Source organism: Euwallacea similis, chromosome 2 (assembly GCF_039881205.1).
Source record: "Euwallacea similis isolate ESF13 chromosome 2, ESF131.1, whole genome shotgun sequence".
Lineage (NCBI taxonomy): Eukaryota > Metazoa > Arthropoda > Insecta > Coleoptera > Curculionidae > Euwallacea > Euwallacea similis.
In genome coordinates, this window is record NC_089610.1 from 5,182,187 (window position 1) to 5,200,023 (window position 17,837).

At 37.1% G+C, this 17,837-nt stretch overlaps 5 protein-coding genes across 5 annotated transcripts; 4 read left to right on the top strand and 1 right to left on the bottom strand.

Moving 5' to 3' along the window:
* The first annotated feature begins 327 nt into the window (after positions 1 to 327).
* On the top strand, positions 328 to 4,550 carry Hel25E (ATP-dependent RNA helicase 25E). The gene is made up of 8 exons (XM_066400729.1): positions 328 to 433; positions 660 to 865; positions 1,069 to 1,473; positions 1,652 to 1,770; positions 3,346 to 3,477; positions 3,661 to 3,807; positions 4,064 to 4,319; positions 4,374 to 4,550. Exons 2-8 carry the CDS (start codon positions 667 to 669, stop codon positions 4,385 to 4,387), a joined length of 1,272 nt encoding a protein of 423 aa, XP_066256826.1. The 5' UTR covers positions 328 to 433; positions 660 to 666; the 3' UTR covers positions 4,388 to 4,550.
* A 175-nt stretch (positions 4,551 to 4,725) lies between these two features.
* On the bottom strand, positions 4,726 to 5,325 carry ND-13A (NADH dehydrogenase (ubiquinone) 13 kDa A subunit). The gene is made up of 3 exons (XM_066400742.1): positions 5,143 to 5,325; positions 4,908 to 5,084; positions 4,726 to 4,846 (listed from the first exon to the last, which is right to left on the bottom strand). Exons 1-3 carry the CDS (start codon positions 5,266 to 5,268, stop codon positions 4,781 to 4,783), a joined length of 369 nt encoding a protein of 122 aa, XP_066256839.1. The 5' UTR covers positions 5,269 to 5,325; the 3' UTR covers positions 4,726 to 4,780.
* Positions 5,326 to 5,794: 469 nt separating this feature from the next.
* On the top strand, positions 5,795 to 8,407 carry l(2)34Fd (lethal (2) 34Fd). Its single transcript, XM_066402319.1, has 6 exons — positions 5,795 to 6,035; positions 6,153 to 6,413; positions 6,476 to 6,825; positions 6,882 to 7,110; positions 7,176 to 8,122; positions 8,176 to 8,407. Exons 1-6 carry the CDS (start codon positions 5,970 to 5,972, stop codon positions 8,381 to 8,383), a joined length of 2,061 nt encoding a protein of 686 aa, XP_066258416.1. The 5' UTR covers positions 5,795 to 5,969; the 3' UTR covers positions 8,384 to 8,407.
* A 313-nt stretch (positions 8,408 to 8,720) lies between these two features.
* Positions 8,721 to 10,887, top strand: O-fut1 (O-fucosyltransferase 1). Its single transcript, XM_066402331.1, has 4 exons — positions 8,721 to 8,918; positions 8,979 to 9,239; positions 9,523 to 9,708; positions 9,882 to 10,887. The coding sequence occupies exons 1-4, from the start codon at positions 8,813 to 8,815 to the stop codon at positions 10,511 to 10,513; spliced, it is 1,185 nt and encodes a 394-aa protein (XP_066258428.1). The 5' UTR covers positions 8,721 to 8,812; the 3' UTR covers positions 10,514 to 10,887.
* Positions 10,888 to 12,218: 1,331 nt separating this feature from the next.
* On the top strand, positions 12,219 to 14,822 carry LOC136417503 (immediate early response gene 5-like protein). Its single transcript, XM_066403218.1, has one exon. The coding sequence runs from the start codon at positions 12,531 to 12,533 to the stop codon at positions 13,389 to 13,391; it is 861 nt and encodes a 286-aa protein (XP_066259315.1). The 5' UTR covers positions 12,219 to 12,530; the 3' UTR covers positions 13,392 to 14,822.
* Positions 14,823 to 17,837: the final 3,015 nt, after the last annotated feature.

Sequence of the window (17,837 nt, forward strand, 5' to 3'; positions counted from 1 at the left end):
GTATCCGCTGATTTTTTACCAATTACAGTGCCCGCTTATCAGGCATGAATCCTATTGGTTGAAAATCAGCTGATACAAATCAATATATTCGAAATCACCGTTTCCAAATTTTATTCCTTCACTTCTTTTCTAATTTTCTTATTTCTTTTCCTATAATAGAATTTTATTTTTATCTTTTACCTTGTATAACACCATGCATTTCTGATGATGGTACCGAACTAAATCATCGCAAGAGCAAAACACAAAGTATGCGTATAGTTCTTAGATTTCTTCTCGATACACCGAACCAACGTATCGATATCGATATCACGATGCCAGCTTGTCTGTCAGTCGCCATTGATGTCATGTGTGTCAGTCCCTTTCCCAAGCTTGAAGCGTCCTGCCCACTTAGTTGCCGTGTTTGTTGTGGAGTTGCCAAATAAAACTTAAACAGGTAGAATTTTAATTTATTTTATTAATCTTAAGATATTTCGATCGTTTAGCATGTTATTTTGACGGCAACTCAACGTTGCAATGGCGTATTATAAATATTTCGCACCATTACCCGCGGCGTCATCCATTAGCCAAGACCTTCGTCCTCCATGTATTCGTAAACATGGTTCAAGTTAAACGTTATTTTAAGCGGCAATAATTACAATTAGTGCATTTTCACATCCCAGATATACCATGGCAGACGCAGAAGATCTTCTGGATTATGAAGACGATGAACAGACTGAGCAGACCACAAACGAGGTGGGAACCGACGCCAAAAAGGCGGTAAAGGGTACATATGTATCTATACACAGTTCCGGCTTCAGAGATTTCCTTTTAAAACCAGAGATATTACGAGCCATTGTTGATTGTGGTTTTGAACATCCATCTGAAGGTACTTAATAAAATATAAATAATACCAAATAATACATAGCTTAAGTAACAAATACAAGCATATGAATGCTAAGAAAGTGTTGACAGCATTCATAGCTGTATGGGCATATCCATTTCCAAGGAGAAACAGTATTTTATGTTTCTTACATAATTTTCATGAATTGTGTAAAACTGAGTAATACAACAATGAAACCTTTGTTATAGTTCAGCATGAATGCATCCCACAAGCAGTACTTGGTATGGACATCCTGTGCCAAGCCAAATCTGGTATGGGTAAAACTGCTGTATTTGTGCTTGCCACCCTCCAACAATTGGAACCAACGGAAAATGTTGTTTATGTGCTGGTGATGTGCCACACCAGAGAACTGGCTTTCCAAATCAGTAAAGAGTATGAGCGGTTCAGCAAGTATATGTCCAATGTCAAAGTTGGGGTTTTCTTTGGTGGCCTGCCAATGCAAAAGGATGAAGAGGTGCTGAAAAATAACTGCCCGCATATTGTTGTTGGAACTCCTGGACGTATTTTGGCTCTTGTAAAAGCCAAAAAATTGAATTTGAAGCACTTGAAACATTTCGTTCTGGATGAATGTGACAAAATGTTAGAGCTATTAGGTAGGTTTATAATCATTCTAATTACAAAAGTTTCTTAATTTTACCATGATGATAAGATCGTAGGGACATCTGAATCCTGATTATTTACGTAGATGGGAATCTCTCTGATATACATATTTTAACTCTAGTTAATCATTTCAAGTTGTACTCCTTTAACAATAGTAACATTTCTTTGCAGACATGCGACGCGACGTCCAGGAAATCTACAGAAATACCCCACATGGCAAGCAAGTTATGATGTTCAGTGCCACTTTGAGCAAAGAAATTCGTCCAGTCTGCAAGAAGTTCATGCAAGATGTAATTGAAAGTTCTTATTCTACGCGTTATTCACCGCTTCAGAGCGCTGAGTGTGTTGGCTGATGGGTTCCTCTTCATTGAAATACAAATCTACTTCTGAGATTAGTCAAGGGTGGGAGGGGGGTTAGTGTGCTGTAGCCCAACGAGTAGGTCTGTTCATTTGGATGCTTTGACACGATGTTATGGGTGGTATTAGGGTTTTTTTGGCTGAGCTACAGTACAACAAAATCTGGGGTTCTAAATATATTTGCGGTATTTAGCGTACTGTAGCCCAACGAGTAGGGCCCGTAGAAGAACAGTAAATCAAAATGCAAAGTTTAAAACGTTACGAAATTTAGACCGTGCTACAGTACATCCAAATTAAAACCGGTATTTCGAGCATAAAACAAGCATCCTTTGCGTGCGAATATGATCTTCGCAATTAGCGTACTGTAGCCCAACGAGTAGGAGTGATATGCCGAAGACCGGAAAGAAGCTTTTTGGAGATCACCATATAAAGGGGTTTTATTTTCGACCGTGCTACAGTACCTCAAAATTAAACTGCTGATCTAAATGGTATAAGAGTCCCAAAGACCCAAATGAGGTGGAAGCAAAATGGATGATGTTGAGGCCCTCTTCCATACCGTATGTAGAATGGAGCCTAACACGCGTTGCGACTGCAGTACTTCACTTAGCAATGGAGTAGAAAAGATTTCGTTCTTTTTTTGGTATCCGTTTTCTAGTGACCTTTATTTTCTCCCTGTTTCATTGTGGGAATTAAGGATTTGGTTTTCTGGAAGCCCATGCGTTAAAATGCTCTGGATGTAACAAGCAGAGCGAGAATAAGAACGTTGTTTGCTGGTAACTAGAGACCAATCTCTTAAGACTCAATTATTGTTACATATTGTAAGATTTGCGATACCTTGAGAATCTGACTATTATCTTGTTAGTTGTGTTGCGTTGATGTTTAAGTTTTTGAAGGTCGGTTGGGGAACGTAAATATCAATAAATTATTATGTTCTCTTTAGGGTATATCTGAAAGTTGCTTAGACATAGAATTTTGTTAGACGTCTTACTTAGTTTACTATTGATTTGTATTATTCTTATGAAATTCAGGTCAGGTTAGTCAATTCCTAACCTGATGTAAATTAAAGTATGTTCTTTATGCTCAAATAGTCAGATTTAACGAATATTTCAGAAGTTTACCGGGATTGTTCCACTTATATGAGGAAAATTTATTGCACTTTTGAAGTTTTCCATTAAAGCAGAAAAGCATTAATCTAAAACTAGAGATATTCCGGTTTTATTTTAAATTATGATGTATTGGAATATGTGGAAAATCCTGGCTATTCTCAATATTTAAAAGGTTGAACAAGTCTTACCTCGGGGAACTTGAAAATGGAAACAAGTCATTATTTTCGTTGGTACCTAATTACTTCATTCAGTTTGTTATAAGCATTATTATCCATCAAATCTGATGAACTTTCTGGATAAACATTTAAAGAAGCAACAAAAATGATTACTTGTTAAAGTTTTAATAGTCATAGCTCAAACCCGTAGCTTGTAGATTTATCAACGATTTCTAACAATTTTTAGCCAATGGAAGTGTATGTTGACGACGAGGCTAAGTTGACGTTGCATGGTCTGCAGCAACATTACGTGAAACTAAAGGAAAACGAAAAAAATAAAAAATTGTTTGAACTTTTGGACGTATTGGAGTTCAATCAGGTGGGTTTAGCCTCTCTTTTGTTAGTTAAAATGTCTTACTATGTCAAAATCATGATGAGAAGGTGTTTTTGATTTCAAAATGATATTACTTTTTTTGAACTCTCTCACTGATCCAAATTCAATAAGTTGTCTGAAGAGTTTAAATCCAGTTTTTTGAGCTAATCCAAGCTAATGTTGTCATAGGTCGTTATTTTTGTAAAATCGATCCAAAGATGTGTAGCACTGGCTCAACTATTGACGGAGCAAAACTTCCCCGCTATTGGAATACACAGAGGAATGGACCAAAAAGAGAGATTGTCTCGATATGAGCAGTTTAAGGATTTCCAGAAGGTAAGATTAACCGTTGTTGCAGCGCTACAATTTTCCTTAGTTGTGGAATTATTTTTGGGAATTGAACAACTTTTCACCAGTTTAACTAATTTTGTCATTCTAACCGTTTAGAAGACATGATGAAAAGAACGTAGGGACATATGAAATTAATGTTATATGATTATTTACGTTGGGAATCTCTCTGATTATTATCATTATTATTATTTTAAATTTATCATCGTTTCAAAAATTTGACTGATCACTCACACAATTTCAGCGAATTTTGGTAGCTACCAATCTATTTGGACGTGGCATGGACATCGAACGTGTTAACATAGTTTTTAACTACGATATGCCGGACGATTCAGATACATATTTGCATAGAGTAGCTAGAGCTGGTCGTTTTGGTACCAAAGGATTGGCCATTACCTTTGTGTCTGAGGAAGGTGACGCAAAGATCCTTAACGAAGTCCAGGACAGGTTTGACGTGAATATTACGGAACTTCCGGATGAAATTGACCTTAGTTCATATAGTGAGTACAAAACTAGTTTCACCATGTTCCAATTAACTTTTTTTTCTTTTTCAGTTGAAGGACGGTGAACTGCAACAAAACAATTTAGATTTAAGGTCGAGTATTAAGTTTTTGTACCTCTGATTCACATGTTTCGTTTTGTGTGTTCTTAATATTCCAGATTTATTGCTGTGTCAGTAGATAAGTTTATATTATAGAAGTTGTCTTGGAATAAACTTGGGTTTTTATAAACTGATCCAATACGTTACTGCAAGAGTTAACTCCGTTTTACATGCAATTTTTTCACCAGTTTCCCTCAAACTCCCTTCAGTAAAACATCAAGAATTTTCAAAATTATTTTTGTCTAGTTCACAGGACTCAAAAGAATGTGCAGAAGATGGGAGAACATATTGCAAACCTGAATGTCTTACTGCTACACATAATATATTAACCATTTACAATAATTAGCATTTTTTAAGCAATTAGTGGTGCTGATCTTTATAAAATCTTAGCCCACAATATCCACATGAATGGTTTCCTGGCCTATCCTGCAAATCAAGAAATCTATAAGTACAAAAAAGTTGTATTCAATTTTAAGAAAGTCCTTACCAAATTTATATAAACCCTTGGATGTCCTTCAGGTCCACTGCCACCATCACACCAAACTACTCGGTCTTTACAAGCTTTTGGTGGAACTTCTGCGATAAGGTTTATTGAAAAATTGGGATTAACATGTTTGGGCTTATTTACAAATCTGGCCAGCCTATAATCATTAGGACTCCATTTCTATAACAGAATAGACTTTTTCTGTATTCTATAATAATAATAATTGCTGATTCATTACCTGTCCTGTGTGAGTTTCTTTTTCTTGGGGCACCCAGTCAGATGCCAAACGAATGCTTGGTATGGCTATTTTAGTTGGATTAAGTACCCCATTTTTGCAAAATTTCGATAAAGTAATTCGGGACATTTTCTATGTTTATGTTTATGATGTAACCAAACCTTATGTGATTTGCAAAGGACTGAGTGAAGGAGAGGTCAAGAAATGACACTCATAGCTGGTTTTTCCCAATTTTAAACTCATATGGCAACGTTGTACGCATTTACTTAGCCATAGAGTGTGAAAAGACGTGGTTTAGTGGTTTTATTAGTGGCAATTGAAAGTTTGCACAAAGCCAAAAATTTGGACTCTTAATTGAAATATGTTTTTAAAAAATGCGAGCTGGCAGGTCTGGACTACATCTATTTAAATGAAAAAATGAAATAATATAAACAAAATAAATCCCAATACAAAATAGGGAACTTAATAAATATAAAATAAAGTATAATAATAAATAATGAAATTCAAAGTAAAAACCCTGACACTACATGCGTACAATATTGCCATAGTAGTTTAATCTTGGCCAAAATCAGTTTACTAAGGCCGATTTAACTCATGTTTCCGGCCCAACTTAACCTCACTTTTTTTCATCACTTTAGTTAACGCACCAGATTCGTTCAGTAAGTGATTTTTCCCATATTAAAGTTAGTTATTTCCAATTAGCTAATTTATTTTTTTAAAACTATTTAGTGGAATGTTAAGAACATTATCACGAGTTAACAGCAGATGCAAATTAGGACTCTGTATGGCCTAGTTTTTCTTCCCTGCCTTCTGTTTTCAAATGCATTAACATGCAGGTTTCTGATTCAAACGATATAAAGATATATAATTTAAGCGCTGGAAGGTCTCTACCAGAGGTAAGTATACCTAAACTCTATTTGATAATATTTAAGCCAGGAACTTGCTACCAACGTTTTTGTACTTTTCATGTCCATCATCAATATATCCTTTATGTAGTTTTTATCTTATTTTAGTGGTTATCAGCAAGAAAACGACGGGCCCTTCTGAAGAAAAATGTGGATATTAAAAGGCGAATTGAACTTATCCAAGATTTTGACATGCCTGGGGTCAGCACAACTGTAAAAGTATCCAATGATGGGAATTATATTCTGGCCACTGGCATTTACAAGCCCAGAATCAAGTGCTTTGATGTCAACAACTTGTCCTTAAAATTTGAAAGATGTTTCGACTCTGAAGCCATAACATTTGAAGTACTTAGTGATGATTATAGCAAGGTAAGAGTGACTTTTCTGTGATGCTTACATCTACAACTACTAAATCAACATTTGATTTTCAGCTAGTATTTTTGCAATGCGACAGATATATAGAATTTCATGCTGCCTATGGCAGGTACTTCAGACTGCGTATCCCTAAATTTGGACGAGATATGAAGTACCATACCCCCAGCTGTGATTTAATTGTAGTAGGAGCATCTCCAGATATATACAGATTAAACCTAGAAAGGGGACAATTTATGACACCTTATGAAAGTGCAGCATCAGAAATCAATAAATGTGCCATAAATCCCATTCATAACTTGCTGGTATGTGGAACTCAGGAAGGACGGGTGGAAGCTTGGGACCCAAGAATTAAGGAACGAGTTGGTGTTCTTGATTGTGCCTTAGCTTGTTTGAATGAAATTAAAGAGTAAGTTTTGCACTTGGTGTGTATTAACTTTCAGGTCAAGATTTTTTGATATTTAGATTGTCAGATTTTCCCTCAATAACTGCATTAAAATTTAATGACTTTGTTCATATGGGGGTGGGCACAGCCTCTGGGCAAGTCCTCTTATATGATATAAGATCAGATAAACCCTTCACAGTAAAAGATCACGTTTCTGGATTGGCCATTAAAGACGTGGATTTTCATTATCAACAAGAGCTTGTTTATTCATTAGATAGTTCAGGATTGGAAATTTGGAATCAAAACACTGTAAGTTTAGTAGTAGTTTCATGTAATACTTTGGCAGTTGATCTCAAGTTTGATGTTTTATTTAGAGAAAAATCTACACTGCAATAGAATCTTCCTCACCATTCAACAACCTTTGCGTCGTCCCGAAAACCGGCCTCTTTTTCCTCGCCAATGAAAATACAAAAATCCAAACTTACTTCATTCCCAGTATGGGTCCAGCCCCAAAATGGGCCAGCTTCCTTGACTCTCTAACAGAAGAGCTAGAGGAATCCATTACTGAGACAGTTTATGATGACTACAAATTCGTCACCAAGCAGGAACTAGAGTCTTTGGGCTTGGAACATCTTATTGGTACCAAGTTGATTCGGGCGTACATGCACGGGTATTTCTTAGACGTGCGGTTGTACAAAAAAGCGAAGTCAGTGGCAAATCCATTTGAGTTTGAGGAGTACCGGAAAAAGAAAATCCGGGAAACTATTGATAAAGAAAGGGAGGCTAGAGTGCAACTTAACAAGCTTCCTAGCGTCAATAAGGAGTTGGCACTTAAACTTATGGACATTGAAACTAAGCCAAAAAAGAATAAAGGCGAAGGAGCCAATCTTTTGCATGACACCAGATTTCAAGCTTTGTTTGAAAACCCTGATTTTGAAGTGGATAAGAATACGGATGAATACAGATTGCTTAACCCAGTTTTATCTCGTTTAGATAAAAACAAACAAAAGGAACTTAAACAAAAATATATATCTCCAGAGTTTGAACCAATACATGAAGAGCTGGAGGGCAAAAATAGTTCTGAGGAGTCTTCAGAAGAGTCTAGTGCTGATGAGGATGAAGAAAGTTCAGATGATGAACATACTTGGACCAAGGAAGTTAAAAAGCAGCATAGGATAATTCAGAGGGAGCACAGGGAGAAGGAGAGAGCTGAGGCGCTCGAAAAGGAGGAAGCTGAGGGGCACCAGCAGCCGAAGATGTATGAATTGAAAGTAGGAGAAGAGTTTAGGGGGATTAACGGCTTGAAAAAGAAGCTTAACAAGTAAGCGCATCAACAGTATCAATATTCTTAAAACTAATTTTCACGTTTTGTAGGGCGTCGCTGGGGAAGAGAATACAACATGAAGACATATCAGTGAAATATTTATCTGTAGGAAATAGGGAGATGAGCTTCTCTCTGCGCAAAGTGCGAGACAACAAAATCGAGGAGCGCAACAAGAAACACAGAGAAGAAAGGAAGAAACTTCTTAGGCCGGTTCTTAGCATTAAATCCAAATTTAAAAGTCGGTTTAATAAAAGATAAATTTCGTGATTTGTAAGAATAAACATATTTATGGTAATAAAATAGTTTTTTTATTTAATAAAAATAAATATAAATGAAATAAAAACAATTTTAATAAACCTATGCTTATGAGTTTTAATACATTTTAAATACCCCTTTTGTTATAATTGGCGAACTGCAATGGGAAATGTCTGTGAGCTTGCATATTAAATTAGTTCTGCGAACCCGGTGATTAGGGCGTCTAATCGAGCTCGCATCACTTGAATAGTGACGTCAGCGGAGGTGCGTCAAGGGTGCAGATGGGCTTGACAAAAAGTGCGACAGATGACAGCTGATTGATATTATAGCAGCTACGTTTACCGGCATTTGTTTTATTTATCATTATAGTTATTTTTTTACAAATTTAAAATTTAAATTAACGTTTTATGTGTAAAAATTTTTAATACAAAAATGCAATTTAGGTTCGTATTGCTAATTCTTAAGATATTTTTATTTAATTCGCACTATTGCCTTGAAATGGATCCTCTGGGTTACATTGCTTATTGCCCATGCATGGGTAAGTAATTTTAAAAAATGATGAAATAAAACTTTTAATTACCTCCTTTAAAAAATCTAGGCAGGTTCGGCAACCAAGCTGACCATTTCCTGGGAGCTCTGGCTTTTGCCAAAGGACTAAATCGGACTTTGGTGTTACCGCCTTGGGTTGAATATAGATATGGTGAACACAAATCTATTCAAGTGCCTTTTGACACATATTTTAAAGTTGAATCTCTGCAAAATTACCACAAAGTTCTTACTATGGAACAGTTTATGGAAGAAATTGCACCCTATGAATGGCCACCTGATCGAAGAGTATCATTTTGTTACATGTCAAGAGGTACATATGAATATAGTTGGCCTTTCTAATCAAATCCAAATGCATCATTCATGCAACAGCTTTATTTTCATTATTAAGTTACTAACATAATGAACTAACATAATTGCCTAACAATTTCCCCACTTAACTGACTTCCTAATTCTTATAGTTTCTACAATCCCAATACATGTAAATTATATTTTGGACACAGTGTATATCTTTATATATATCTTGATATATATAAAGTGACATATTATCTAATATAAAGTAATAAATCTCTTTAAATTAATTCCTTTAATTCTAGGAAATACAAACTCTTGTAATGCTAAAGAAGGCAACCCATTTGGTCCCTTTTGGGATACATTTAATATAGATTTTGTTGCATCTGAGTTTTATGGTCCTTTAAACTATGACATCAATAATAAAGCTGTTGCTAACCAGTGGCGGGAAAAATATCCACCTTCAAAGTGGCCAATTATAGCTTTTACTGGTAAGATTTAAAAAATTATTTTATATTATGTTTTTGGTAAACTGTTTCTAGTTATAATTGTAAAGTGTCTGTATTTAAAGTAAATGAAAATGTAAAAAATATCTTTAATGTGACTATGAACCATTAGCCACTTGTTGAGCTACTTTTCATTAATTAGTTTAGTTTATTTTCAGGTAGTCCTGCTAGTTTTCCTGTTACGGACGAAAATCGCCTTCTACAGAAATATCTACAATGGTCTGATAAAATAAAAAGTCAGGCCCATACTTTCATCAAAACAAAAATTCCCAAAGGAGCCTTTGTGGGCATTCACCTTCGAAATGGCGTTGATTGGGTTCGGGCCTGCGAACACATACCTGACAGCCCCAATTTATTCTCTGCTGCCCAGTGTTTAGGTTACAGAAATGAGCTAGGGGTGGCCACTAATGAAATGTGCTTACCATCCAAGGAGCTCATAATACGGCAGCTGAAGCGGACCATAAAAAGTATAAATAATTCCAATGGCAATGCAAGCAACCATAAAACTGTTGTGGCAGTGTTCGTTTCTTCTGATAGTAACCACATGTTGGAGGACTTGAGGGCAGCTTTGAAGCGGATGAATATATCTGTGATAAAATTTGACACTCCAAATCCACATCTGGATTTGGCCATTTTAGGGGAAGCGAATCATTTTATAGGTAATTGTATATCCTCCTTTACTGCCTTTGTTAAGAGGGAGCGAGACGTGAAAGGATTTCCGTCGTCCTTTTGGGGTTTCCCCACTGAAAAGGGAGGCAGCAAGAAAGGGGTAGCCCGTGATGAGTTATAGAATTTTATTAGATTATAAGAAACCAGGTAAAACAATCACATATTCTGAGGTAAGTATAGCAGAATATGAAAGATTATTAATTACTGTGAAGTCATATTTAAATGCTTATAATTCTCACTTAGTTGGATTTTGAGGTCCATTCTCATCATTCAGTTCCAAAACTATACTTTTCCTACTGTAATTTTATTGATATTAATTTGGTGTAGGAGTGAAGACTGAAAAAAATCATTCGTTATTAAGGTTATAGATGAATAGTGAACGAAATTGTTGTATTTGATTTAAGTATCACTAAATGTCCTAAAAAACTGAAGCTCGTGTTAGAGTAACCAATTGGTCATCTAATTTTTTGTTTAATATATTGTACATTATTTGGACGCAGATACAAGCTGTCCCATTTTAATGTCCTATATCCTTATTTAAAAAATTTACCGCTGTAAAGTCAATACGAATTACTGAACTATCTATGTTGTGGATTAGGTCTAAAAATCGTAGTACACTTGCATTCACCAATGCATCTAAAAATCGATGAAGAACCGGTGGTGTAAAAGCAACAGATTTCAGGGAAAATTCATCACATATGAACCATTTTGGCTTATTAGGCAGTTTAGTAACGACTAGATGTCGCATACATATTTGTTGATTGTGAATTGGAAAATCAATACGAATTACTAAGCTGTTTGCGTTGTGTATTGAACCTGAAGATGGCAGCGCCTTGTATTCACCAAAACTTCCAGATATCAGCATGTAGCCAGTGGTATCAAAGCAACAGATTTCGTAATAAATCCATCAAATGTGAACCACTTGAGCCTATTTGGTAGTTTAGTAATATTTTGGGTACTAGATGTCACGTGCACATTCTGCAAGGCTTAAAAGGAGAATATTCGGCCCCCTAGAAATACCCAACTATTCTGATTAGATGTCTGTAGACAGCGATATTATCAAATAATGGAGGTTTAAAAGCCACTGGGAAGGATTAACATTCACTTGAAAGTGCTTTAGCAAACGAGCCACTTGCCTTTCTGCGTACAATTACGTTCGTGGCGAATGCGCTGGATGATACGGCATTCCTTGATTTAAAAAGAAATTGCTCTGCTGTTTACCGTGATTAAAACTGCTGAAAATGCTCAAATTGTTGCTGAACCGATGTATTTTTTAAGATAAACTCGACTGCATGCATGTTTTATGACTTTTATTTCGAGATTAGAACGGGAGTTTTCCCTACATAGATTCTCGTTTATAAAGCCCGTGTCGCACACATCCTTCGCAACACCGTATAGGCGAAATATTTTATTATGCAATTTTGCATCTGCGCTGCTGGTCATCCATATTTTAATGGCCTAAGTTAGTTTAAAAAATGGCACAAAAACCAACGGAAAATTTGCCGGTATTTCGTGTAATGACATTCAAGTCATTTTTTAGTTAAAAACGCTGACGTAAAGCGTGACGTTTAAGATAGTTCAAGGTCCGTGCGTCATACGTGAACTCCGGGTAGTTCATATCACAGACCAAATCGATAAGCTGTAATATACAGTAGCACTTATGTCTATTTAAAACATCGGAATTTATTAGTCATACCCAAAATCGTCGTTTATTAATCGTTTATCAGACAAAGAGCATGCAGAAGGCATCTGCGTACGCAGCACTTTTGTATAGGACTTCCGTTTTAATAAGCGTTAGTATACCAGCCAATAAAGGTTATTTTGTCCAGCGTATTTACGTATTATAAGCTCAACGCGCCCTGTTGCTGTCACCCACATCGGACTACTTCGACTATCACCGGCAAGGCCGTCGTTCATTGGTGAACGACACACGTTGAAAGTAGGTTGTGACGTCACTGCGCGAAGCTATAAGTATATGTCAGAGCGCGCGTTCCCTTGTATTCATTGGCAGTTAGGTGAAGTGGTTGTTAGTAAGAGTGCGTGTGTGTGTGTCAATAAGCTACCACGTGTATTGTGAGTGACGCTTCAGCTAAATCGACTATAAACGTGTGTGAGTAAATTGACATTAGTGATTCGTCATGGCTAGTGAAGCGCAACGATTAATCGGAATCTCCCTAACAAAAATTGCACAATCTCGTTCCTATCGGGGTGGTGTGAGTTTGCACAAAAATTTGCTTGTCGCCACCGTTCTCCAGAAGGCGCGATACATATTCATGGAAGAGGCCTACAATATGGTGCATTTCCATGCACCGGTCCCTGTGCAACCGCGGCCAGTAGTTCCTGAAGGAGACCTCGTGGGATTAACTGCCGAAGAGGCTGGCCTGGAACGCACTGCTGGAAATGTCCAGCAGTCATCATCCAGCAGTGACGGTGACAGCTCGTCAGTGCCCGATTTCCTCCCGTCCTGTGCTAGATGCGGGGAGAGCCAGCAAGACAAGGAGAATTACCCCCCTTGTAGTGAGCTAACCTACTTGGACTTGGACAAAACTCCGAAGGTCTTAAGGGAACGGAGCAACTCTCTGAAGAGACGCAGGGCTGTCGCTGAATGGGAAACTGAGGAAGCCGTACAGTCCATTCTGCCGAAGAAAAGCAGGCACGAGGAGGAGATTAGTGAAGACTCTAGTGACAGTTGCAGCAGCAGTTCGAGTAGCTCGAGCAGTGACGATTCTGTGTTCCTGGATGACGCAACTCTATTGTCAGATATCGTCAGTAAGGAAGTCGAAGCTGACAGGTGTCAGCAGGAGACGGCCCCAAACGGTTCCGCGATGGAAATTGACCGAATTACGTCTTTAGTTTCAATCTTCAGCTTCAGTATGGGCGCCAGTGACGGAACAGGGAAACTCAACAGGTCCATGTCCACACCTGACTTATGTTCGGCCCAAGCCAAAGATTCCCCTGACAGTATACAGCAGCGGCCATTTCTTGCCATGACGGTGTAACTGTACTTCGTACTTAGGAAAATTTATCGACAAGTGAACACGATCTCGGTTTGAACAACGAACTTAAAACGGCACACCCCTGGACAGTCCGGCGTGTCCTCGTGCTAATTCAATGTGATATTGTAATTATTAGTAATGTTAATGTGTCGGAAATTGCCAGGGCCGTACTTGCGCGGCGACTCCCTATAAGCGCCGCCTTGTGATAGTGAGACATGATTGTTAACTGTAGTTGACTCCAACTATGTAATTCTAAATGTATATCGAAGGATGCGAGATAAGGTGCGACCTAAATATTGAAGCCGGCTTAGGGCTTTCCCATGAAGAATTAATCAAATACATTCCAATATTTGTACCTGAGCAGGTAACCGGTCATTTACATCCGAGTCGACGCTATTGTTTGGCGTGAGAATACTGAGGATTGGGGTTGGCTTCAATGTGAACGGTCACAGGCTGTATATGTTTTATATTAGCTAAATTTTTGGTTCCGTTTTAGGAACTTATTTTCCTTATATATAGAAATATTACATAAAAGTGGTATATACAGGGTGCTGTGAAGACGCGGGATTTCTTCCAAAGATTGCCGCATGCTTACGGAATTCTCCGTAATAATCCGAATCCTCCATTTTTTGTAAATATTATGAGAAGTTGTTTGAAGATCAAATTGGGCGCTGTGCAGGCACATTTCTTACGGGGAAATTAACCCGTTGTCAAATGCTTCCCAACATGCGGAGTGCGAATGTTAAGGAAGACATTTTTTCTTTAGTTTCGTTTTATTTTCTATATCTTCTTACATATTTTTATTACGTTTTTATATGCAGTTTCGCCTCAGAAATAGGCTGCACCATTTGGAAGAAGGTCATTTGTAATTCGACACAAGCAGCAATTTGACAACGATTCCCGATTAAAAAATTGCCTTAACAAAGTCACAGTTTTATCCCTCCGCAACGCGTCTTACAATGTTTAAGAAAAAGCCAATTTTGAAAGTTCGGCCCTCAACGGGCGTCCCGAGAGGAATTCGGATATTTTTCAGTCCTAACGCAGATGTTAAATGAGCAGTAAGTCGGGCATAGTTGCCTTAATTTAGCGAACCATATATCTCTTATTCTTTAAAGGACCCCCATATATCTTGTTCACGAATTAAATGCGTCTCGTCGCTCCCTATTGCCCATCTTGGGAAGATGTGCTAAAGCACCAATATCACAATTCCGGCGTCAACGAGATATATTTAATAAGTGAACGGCATATAGATTCCCGCGGACTTGCATCGCCCTGTATGTTCCAAGTAAAAAGTTTTTGATACGTTTTCTTGCGTCTCATTTCATGTATATGGATTAAGCGGAATTAACAATATTTTGTGTATACATATTTGTTGTACGAACACTAATACTGCCGTTAAAGATAATTATTGAAATAAAGAAATTATTTGAAGAATCGAGTTTTTTTTTTTTGTTTATTTTCCTTAAGCAGCGTTGGCGCGTGCTTCAACTCAAAAATAATGCGTCAAACTCTGCGAATCCTACTTTTAGCTCTTATTAAATAAATATTTTCCATTCAACCTCCCACCCGCAAATCAATAGCTGGATTAATCGGGCTTCTGAGTATTCTCCATCGAACAAACATTAATTATTTCAATTTATTTCATCCCAATTGCTTATCGCGTTATGAATGCTAGTAAGGTCGGCAAATATTGTGTTGATAAGATTAACGCGAACCCGCTTGTAATGTTTTATTTTTAAACATTGTTGCTAGTTGCAAAATGTGTTTAAAGGTAAATTGTCTACGCAGGCAAATCGTTTCCAGTCGGACATGGGAGTAAATCTCAATTGTTGGGGTCGCATTCAAATTAAATAAAACATTTGTTTAATTAAATTAAAATCGAAAATGCGCTGGTTCCAAATATCGATTGTGGGGAACTCCAGAGATGTAAACACATGAACTGTCGGTGTTCTGGAATGTCCTCGTCCCAATCATCAGAGCTTGGATCAAATCTGACGTCACTTTTTTACTACTATAAATACTATAACCAGTATCGCATAGTAGACGAAATTCTTGACGTTATTTTGAATGGTTCGTTCATTGTATTTGTTTATTTTTGCGTCTTGTTGCTAGCTGCACAATGTGTTCAAAGGTGAACTGCCTACGTACGCAAATCATTTCCAGTCTGTCGTGACAACGGATCTCAATTGCAGCTGTCGAATTGACGAAGTTAAATTAAACATTTGTTTAATTAAATCAAATCAAATATGTGTTTAATTAAATTTAATCAATCATCTGTTAAATTAAATTAAACAGTGCGCTGGCACCAAATGTCGATTCTGGGAAACTCCGAAGATGTAAACAAATAAAGTACCGGCGTTCTGGAATGTCCTTGCCCTAAGCATCAGCGCTTAGATCAAAGCTGACGTCATACTTTTTTACTACTATAAATACTATAAACAGTATCGCATAGTCGACGACATTCCTGACGCCATTGTACACGATTTGTCCATTGCAAGAGAAACAGAGAACGTTGTTATGACTCAAATGTGTGTAGAGGGTCCGGAACAATGCAGCTGGCTTGAGGGGGCATTCACTCACTATTGTGTATTGGATTAGTATTTTCTCATTCATAATGTAAAAGTCGTTAACTTGTTCGGTTTTCAACATAGTTTTATTGCAGAATAAACTTCAAAATATGTTTTTCTAGAGTAAATTAATTATATCAAGCTTATTGATCGGTGTCAATTAATTCAATCCTCGGGCGGTTTCTCCGCGGGACAGTTTTACACAAAGTAGTAAATAAATATTGCTAATAACTGATTTCTACCATTAGTTTCTTCTTCCGCGATTGTTTGAAAGTACCGTTGGGTTTCTGCAATAATCACTATCAGTATACGCAGGTACCTATTTCCTTGATGCGAAGTCGTTTCATTCGTAAATTTAATGTTTCCTCAGTTAAGGCTTCAAACAGACGATTATATGTTCATGAGCCTTTGACATTTGTGAATGTCCCTGAATCTTCTCAACGGTTTATTGTTAGCCAAACAGTAATTGATTTATTGGAAATTAGTTCAGGTTAGTTCAGGTTACTGAAAATCCTTAAAATTATAATCTAATGGGGAAAGGTCTGGTGAACGTGCCGGCCAAACAGGATTTTTGATGTTTCCACCAAAAATGAAAGACTGAACCTTAACATGTGATACATTATCGTAATTAGGAAAACAGTTGAATTCAAAAATGTGAAAATCTAATATGACGCCCGTAAGGTAAAACGAAATTGATGATGGTTGCCGAAAATAGTAACGTCAGATTTCAAATATGATATCACTACGTTGTGGGAGAGGAAAAGTTGCAGTAATGAAGTGTCAATCATTTTAAATTACCTCGCCACATAAACTGAGAAGAAAATATAAACGTTTTTCTAAAATTTCATTTTTTTTTCGAATTACTCCGAAAGCCATCGGGATTTTTCAAGCTGTGAAACGGCATAATCCTGCGCCACAAATCGCGCAACTTTGCCTTCATTTAGCCGACCTCGTAACTCTTATGGTTGCCGAGATCCCCATGGTTGTGCTCCCCAACCGACACCCGGTATATGGATATTATAATGTATATCTACATATTTATTATATTACGGCTCACCGTCCTTTGCGGACTTATGCACACACAACCGCTCTTGGAAGGTGAATGCGCAAGGTCGGAAGATGTCACGTGACCAAAGAAATTACCTGTGCAAAGCTGACGACCATTTTAAGCGCATCTGCACGCTTCAACACTAAACTGGTTAAATTTTAAAAATCTGTCTGGTTTTTACGAGACCTAAAGGGGAAACACAAACTGATATTACCATGTTCGTCATACGTTTACCCGGCGCGCTGTAGGAGAAAGGAAAAAAAGTATTTTTGTGGTGAATCATTATTTGTCTGAAGCGTTAATTCGGATTTTTCTAATAGTTGTTAGCTCAGTGTTGACCTGCTTGTAGATTTTAAAAGAAGCTTTGATCATAATTGATAGTCATCACTGAAATTTAATTCGACTTATCTACGTATTAAGATAGTGCCTGTAATGGGTCCTATAACACTAAATGTAATATGGTGCAAAGTACAACTACGACTGCTGTATAACATTCAGTTCACGCGCAGTTAAATACGTCTACAGCCTTCGCATTAATAACGATAATTATTGTTGCTTATCAGAATAATAAAAAGTATATTTTCCAAATTGATATGGCTTTACCTTGAGCCTAAACATTTTAAAGGTAATTTAATTCGATAATTTTGAAGGAAATGCGTTTCTAATGGAAGAATTAATGATTAACGGCAACGTACGCTAATGTTTTGCTAATTTGACTAGCGTTTAAAAAAAAACAATTATTTCGTTTTCTTAATCATCGTAATTATGGCTCACTGAGTCCTATGCAAAATCGGGTCAAAGATTGTGAACTTAACCCTTTTAGTTGATAGAGCA